This window comes from Pteropus alecto, unplaced genomic scaffold (assembly GCF_000325575.1).
Source record: "Pteropus alecto unplaced genomic scaffold, ASM32557v1 scaffold24, whole genome shotgun sequence".
NCBI lineage: Eukaryota > Metazoa > Chordata > Mammalia > Chiroptera > Pteropodidae > Pteropus > Pteropus alecto.
Genome location: NW_006439192.1, coordinates 10,325,231 through 10,332,597, shown reverse-complemented (window position 1 = coordinate 10,332,597; position 7,367 = coordinate 10,325,231). Strand labels below are relative to the sequence as shown.

Below are 7,367 nucleotides of genomic sequence, written 5' to 3'. Positions count from 1 at the left end.
TTTTATACTCTCTTTTGCATGTAAGGCATCATTGGTTTCGACACCCAAATCAAACTTTGGATGATAGTCCATCTGCCTCTGCAGGGTCCATGACAGAATATATTTAAAATAAGTGATTGTTTACCACTATATTTGTGAATCCAACTGTAAAAATAATAAACAATATTATCAGTTTACTGATGCTTAAGGAGCTCCCAGGTTCAAAAGAAAAGTTCATTTTCCCAGTTAGACACCCTACTTTCAAAGACTTCCTTAACTATAGTTTTGAATAATCATAGAAAGTAATTTGTCTAATTCGTGCCATTGCCCCTTCCCTGGTCGCCAAAGCATATATGATGTGCTGTTGCATAAGAACAAAACTGGCATATGATCAACTGCTTAATCATTCATTCATTCATTCATTATGTACTCATTGAATGCCTACTATGACAGTATTCTGAGCAGTGTGGATATAGTATAGAACAATATAGATAAATATCCCTGCCCTTGTGGGTTTTATATTCTGTTAAGAAGAGGTAGAAAAAATAATAAATTAGATGTTGGAAGATAATAAGTGCTATGGGAACACATGCAAGAGTAAGGAAGATGCAAAGTCCTAGGGCAGAAATGGGAAGTTATATATATTTTTTGACTACTTTCATTCATTTATTCAACATTTACTTAGCATCCTCTCTGTGTCTAGGAATAAAATCAGGGATGAGTTCACAATCTGGTGAGAGGGACAGGAAAATTAGCCATAGAAGTACAGGGTGTTCAGTGTTAGGATGGATATAGAGCTGAGTACCATGGGAGCCCTTTTTTTTTTTTTAAATTAATTAATTATTTTATGGTGACATTGGTTAACAAAATCCAGTAAGTTTCAGCTGTCCATTTTAACAATAGGGAGTTATATTTTAAATAGTAGTTTGGTTTCACCTAACATATTTGGTTTTCCATTTGCAGGCCCAACCTAAGAATGTACTTCTCTACCATATTAAAGTTAGGAATAGTCATCTGACTTACTTTGGCCAATGAAGAGCAGAAATAACACGTGTCATTTCCAGACAGAAGCTTTGAGTAGTGCACAATTCCCCACATGCCTTCTTCTGCTGCAGCAACTGCAGAACATGCCAAAAGGAGGCTTCAGATCAGCCAGAAACCCTGAGTAACTGTGATGAGCAGAAGCCCCAGACAATGTGTGTAAGACATTTTGCGTGAGCTACTTGTTGATTAAGTTAGCGAAATTTCGAGTTTGTTATGCAGAATAACCCAGCCCATCCTAACCTACCATCATGTAGGTAGTCAGAGTAGACCTAAGGTGACAGACAGATGATGGTGTGGAGGCTTCAATCTGAGTGGCAACGGTAGAAAAGATGAGAACTCAAAGATGAGAATCTGGATATATTTTTATGTATAGAAAAGAATTAAGTCTTATATCACTAAAAATGTGAGAACGGTGACAGCAGACCACATTGGTTCTAACAGTATGTCAGAAACATCTTGCGTAAATAACTCTAATATAAGCAAACCTTAAATTCTGGCAAGTCTTGGAGAAAATAATCTATCTAGTAGGTCTACAACAGCATATACAACCCACTAAGTAATAAAAGTAAAAAACGAGAGTTCCCTACCCATTTTGTATAGTGAAGCATTACTGCCCTCTAGTGATGAAAGAAAAAATTAATTTAGAAAAAGCTAGAAGTGGCAACCAATGTTGCAAAGAAATACATACCTTAAAGTTTTGGGCTCTCTGTGCCATGACAGGCTATTTTATAGCAATTTTTGATTAGAACATATCATGAGAAATTTTATATTAGATAAAACAAAATCTGACATTGCTCTTCAAAGTTATCCATCATTTTCAAGAAAGCAAGAATCCTCAATGGTTAAAGTACCATGACAATTGTAGGTATAAGAATTAGTAGTATTTCTAGTGATATCAACAAACTCAAATCTTTTCTCATCATCCATAAATGATGATGAAGTTTAATGAATATAGCTGGAAATTCTCGAATTTAGATTTTTGGTTGTTTTTTTTTTTTAGTCCATTGTACAAATGCAAGATGGTGGCAAACTTCCAGGCTACAGAGTGGCATTTTTTTTAAGTCATCTTCCAAAGCTTAATATGAAGTATTAGAGAGATGTAGCTGCCAAAAAAGACTGCAATAATAATGCATCCTCATCAAGGAACTAATGTATCCACTGAACTTTGTACTGGTATAACCAGTATGATTTAATCAGCTTGAGGAACAAATATGATTGCATCTATTTTTCTAATTAAACTGGGCCAGAACCCCAATATTTTAGATTAGTTGGAGGTATACTACCTCTCAAGAAACCTCACTTCTTACCCCCACTATCCAAGAACCCCAGGGACATTGTCCAGAGTAACTGAACATATTCTTTAAATGCCTTCTGGAAAGCGATTTGAAGATCTGATGCATCCACCAGAGACCAAATTTTCAGCTATCGCTGTTCTTGCCACATGCCGAAAACTGGTCTTGATGGATTTTCGCCGTTCCTTTCAGTCCCTATTCTTTCTTGTGCAGGTCATAGTAGTACCTTCCTCCTAGACTTCCCAGATTATAGCTCCCTGGTTTGAGACCCACACCATCAGCCATTCTTTCCAAAGCACACTCATTTCTCTGTGGTAAGATCTGCAGCAATTCCAGTTCCAGACAGCCACAAGCGTTATAACTCGGAACGATTTCCCTTAAGATCATAGAATCTGGTAATAATCCCAAGTCTAAACTCATCCTGTCCTCCCTCAGTAAGTGCTCTCTCTAATCCAAAAGGTACTATTCATGAGGTACTCCAAGAGAAAGATGTTGATACATTGTCTTCCAATATCCATCTTGGTCTCCAAGAAAATTACTTAGTTCATCTTAAGCAACTTTTGATTTCTACACATTAAAAAGTATTAAAAGAACCAGAACCGGTGTTCATCAAGCCAGTTTTAAATGTCCTGTTATATACTTCTCAAGAGCAGTGGATGGCTACTTACCTTCTATTTAGTTAAGAAGAGCCACAAAGATCTGCCTCAAGGGCTGTTTCCACCCATGTAGAAAAATGGAAGACCATGTTTAAATGGCAGCTCCTCTTATATCCACGTCCTAATTTCATTCCAGGTGCCACATTTAAGCATGGATCTTATCACTCTTGAAATATATCCTACAAATCTAAATACATATATTAAAGATCTAAACTAATAGAGTGTGACTCTATTGCTTGGGTGGGGTTCCATCCTCTTTGTAGAGGGACATAAACACATGTACCAAAGCTATCTTTGGATGTTCATTACTGCATTGTTGAAAATAGGAAATTTTAAAACATGGCAAACATCAGTAAATAAATAGGCAGATTATGCTATATCCATGTGATGGAACGTGATGCAGCTATTAAAAGAACATCTCTATTCTTTGTGAAAAAAATTTCTAGACATGATATTTCTAGTACAACTGCCAAAACAGAAGAGATTACTTCTAGGTAGAGAGACCACATTGAGGGGAGCAGAGGAATGGCCTTAAGTAGTGCAGATAGACTTTTGTTTTTCTCTTTATATCTTTCTAAACTATTTAGATGTTTTACAAAGAACTTGTATTACTTTTATTTTTAATTATGGAATATGTATAATTATAACTTAAAATTATTAAAATACGCATAATTGCAAATCAGCTTAACTATATAATTTAAATAAATGTAATTTAATCTAAATAATTTAATATTCATAATCCTGAATGTTTTAATGTAAGGAGAAAAAAATGTCTTTTTCCCTCTAGTGTTATAAGAAAATAAAGATTGTGCTAGGGATAAAAAGATAATTACCAAACCCAGAATGATGACCAGATGATAGGAGACCTAAAAACTAAAGAACTGATTGAAGATGTTTTGGATGTCTACCTTGGGCAAAAGACAGATCTATCTTCAAATATGTAAATTAGGAGAATTCCATTTTCAAGTAATTGAGGACTAGATGATTTGAACCACTTCTATCACACAGGGAAATTAACGATACTGAACAAAATGTGAAGACATCTTCCTGAAGGCATCGGAAGCTCACCAAACCATGAAAATTTACTGTTCCTGGGTCCAGGGGAAAACCAGAGGTCCCTATAAAATACGTGGGGATAGTTCATTGCTGTACTTCATTCACTAAGAACTGAGTTTCTTAGACATAATGTAATGCACGATACTGTAATGCTTAATAAGGCATTCTGTAAGCCCACATATCGTGTATTTTACAAGAAGCATTTCAAGTGAGGACAAACCAAACCTAGAGTAAATGTCTATCTGCATGACAATAAACCATAATAGAAGTGGTTTAATGTAATCAGGGGGACCAATTCCCTGGTTCCCTCAGGGAATGGTACCATAACCAGAGCGCAGTGTTAATCTCTGCTGTCGAAGACTGGGCTGGGCACTCGGCAGTGGGTGTACCCAGGATCAATTTCTGTTGAGTGAAAACCTGTTGCTGAGTCTATGAATAACCTTCATTCCCTTTACCACTGAATTAGTCAAAAGTGCCTTCCAATTTAATCAGATCAAAGAACATATTCTAGAAAACCGAGAATCAATTCAAAAAACTCATCCTTAAGATTCTATTTCTTTAGAATCACTTCTGATACCAAAAACTGTAACAGAGTTCAACCAGAGAAACAGAACCAGCAGCAGATATATATGGAGGGATTTATTGGAAGGAACTGGCTTACACAATTGTGGGGGCTAGCTAAGCAAGTCCAAATTCATAGGGTAGGCCATCAAGGGCAAGTGCTAACTCTTCAGTTGAAGCTACCGTCCATGGGCAGAATTTTTCTTCTTCCAGTAAACCTTAGTTCTGTTCCTCAGGCCTTTTAACTGATTGGATCAGGCGTACCCCAAATCATCAAGGATAATCTCCTTTAAAGTAAACTGACTGTACCTGTTAATCACATCAACAAAATACCTTCACAGCAATACTTACAATAGTATTCGATTGAATAACTAGGGACTATAACCTAGCCAAGCTGACACATAATACTGGCCACTAAATCCTACTAAATCAGAAACTCTGGGGTAGTGCCAAGCAATGGGTATTCAAAGCCCTTCAAGTGATTCTGATGCTCCTTCAAGTTTGAGAACTTCAGGGCAGGAAGAAGTAATATTTGACCCTTTTCCCTGAGGAGCTCAGCATAGTAAAAAAGATTTACACTTAAAAAGATAATTACAATGTAATGTACTAAGTACAATAGTAAAAGTGTGTACATCGTTTAAGGAAAAGCAATAGATAAATTTAAGCCAGTCTTGGAGGATAGGCGTCAGAATGTAAGAGATTTCTATTGAACCCTCATGTAAGTAAAACTGTAAAGCTGATTTTTAGCTCCTTTCACCTCTACTTTCTCCTTTTTATGTTCTCTCAACAAGGCACACCAAACTCCCAATCGAAGTAACCCACTTTCCTTAGGTACCAATCCCTATTGTGGGTCATCGACTTCCTAATGGGACCCAGTTCCGCTGTCTTTTATTCTCTGAGTCTAATATTTTGGAGGCGATACCTCAGAATCATTTCCATAAATAAGAAATGTAAACATACAACAGATAAAGAAGGAACACTGTAGTGAGAGTGGGGTAAGTAGGTCTTAAGTCCTACACATTCAGCTTCTTTTCCTCCCTTCCCTCCAAGTAGCCTCTGAAAGAGCCTCAAAGAACACCCAGGATTCCTGAGCAGTCTGAAAGCTGCCAATTTAATTGACTTTACATTCTCATTAATTTTGCATAATTCCAATGACCTGCAATAATGTGTTCAAAAATAGAAATCTGAGCATACTGTTTTAAGAACATCAAATTTAATATGCAGATCAATATAATCAGCCCAATCTATAGTTTTAAATTAACATTTTTACTTTGCTTTCCATGTAAAACATACTCAATGCAAGATTATCAACTCCTGTAATAAAAATAAATAAATAAAACCCAAAATAAGCAAATAGGGGAAAGGCAATAAACTGATTTTCTTTCATTCCATATCTTTTTACTAAGGAGAAATGGGGTAAGGATTTAGTACAACAAACCTAAGGAAAAATGTGTTTCTTGTGTGACATAAATTAAAACGTCTACAAGTTTTACTGAAGAGGGATAGTTCTATTCACAGTACCCTTTTGACTACTCCCTAAATCACATTTTTAAATCTAAATAAGAGTTTGTTTTTCAATGATTCCTAAAAGGTAAAAATGAGGCCCTTGGATTATAGCGCTTAACTAAAACAGATTATACAACCTTTGAAGATTAGGAGGCTTGGAGATTTAATTATTCTTTTTAAAAAGAAATTTTTTTAGCAGAGGCTTCCTCCCACATCATTTCTAAATTATTTTTTTGAAAACATTTACCAAATGACTGGTAGCTGAGGCAAGATTACCATGGGTAATTATTGTTTAGGGAAACAGAATTTCTGCATAAATTCCTTTTCCTTTGGGGAAAAAAAAGAGTTAAAAAGTAACATCAATTTGTGTCAAAGTGTGTAGAAAGAATAAGAATAAAATCTCTTGGGTTTTTTTTCCCATCATTTTAATGCAAGACTGAAAAAGACTGCTACAATATTTGAGATTCCAGAGAACTGCATGCTTTTGCTATTAAAAGACCTTTGATGAAGCATCTGAATTTACCTCTTAAGAAATGTATATGAGGATTTCAAGAATTTTTGTCAGCACACAATCATTCACAACGACTTTCTAGATATTTATTTTTTCTACCTTTTCCGTAAAAAGGTAATTTCCTCTTCTAGCACCCCAGTACCACTGAAGGATTCAAAGCTCCTGAGTTCAAAAGTGATCAAAACCCACAGGTTAGTTTAATTAGTAGTCCAAAGCTAATTCTTAAATGTTTGAAGAACAGCAAACACCAAATACCAAATAGATTATTATTGTTTCTATGAGATAATAGCTCATCAACTAAAATCAGATCGAAATTTTCTGTACTCAGTGTCTATTGGTCATTCTTAATGCTTTTCATGGCATCACGGGTTTTAGAAATTAAACAACACATTTTCAGCATTCTATAGTAATTATCACTTTCAAAAACTGTAATAAACATCTGCATGTTACACTAAGATACAATTTTCCACATAAGCATTTTGTCATATTATCAACTCTTATTAGTCTCCAATAATAGAATACAAAAAGCTATACAGGACAAAACACCGCAGAACTTTTGACTTTCCCCCAGCTGTTAGCAGGTAGCACTTTTTTTTTAAGAGAAAGTGATGAAAAATCAGAAAATTTGCATTCGATGTTTGACTTCAACTTTTTGCTTTCTTATCGTCTTCTGGTACCACCATATCCTAAATGAAAAGAGTAAAATTTATATTAGTTTTTAAAAATGCACTAGAATTGTTTATAAAGTTATAATGGTAATAC

At 35.2% G+C, this 7,367-nt stretch overlaps 1 protein-coding gene across 1 annotated transcript in view; it reads right to left on the bottom strand.

The window, feature by feature from the left end:
- Positions 1-5,779: 5,779 nt before the first annotated feature.
- The window catches only part of SARAF (store-operated calcium entry associated regulatory factor), a 14,447-nt gene continuing 12,859 nt past the window's right edge, over positions 5,780-7,367 (bottom strand). The window contains exon 6 of the mRNA XM_006916341.3: positions 5,780-7,291. Coding sequence (XP_006916403.1) covers positions 7,266-7,291 — 26 coding nt within the window. The 3' untranslated portion in view covers positions 5,780-7,265. The remainder of the gene's footprint in view (positions 7,292-7,367) is intronic.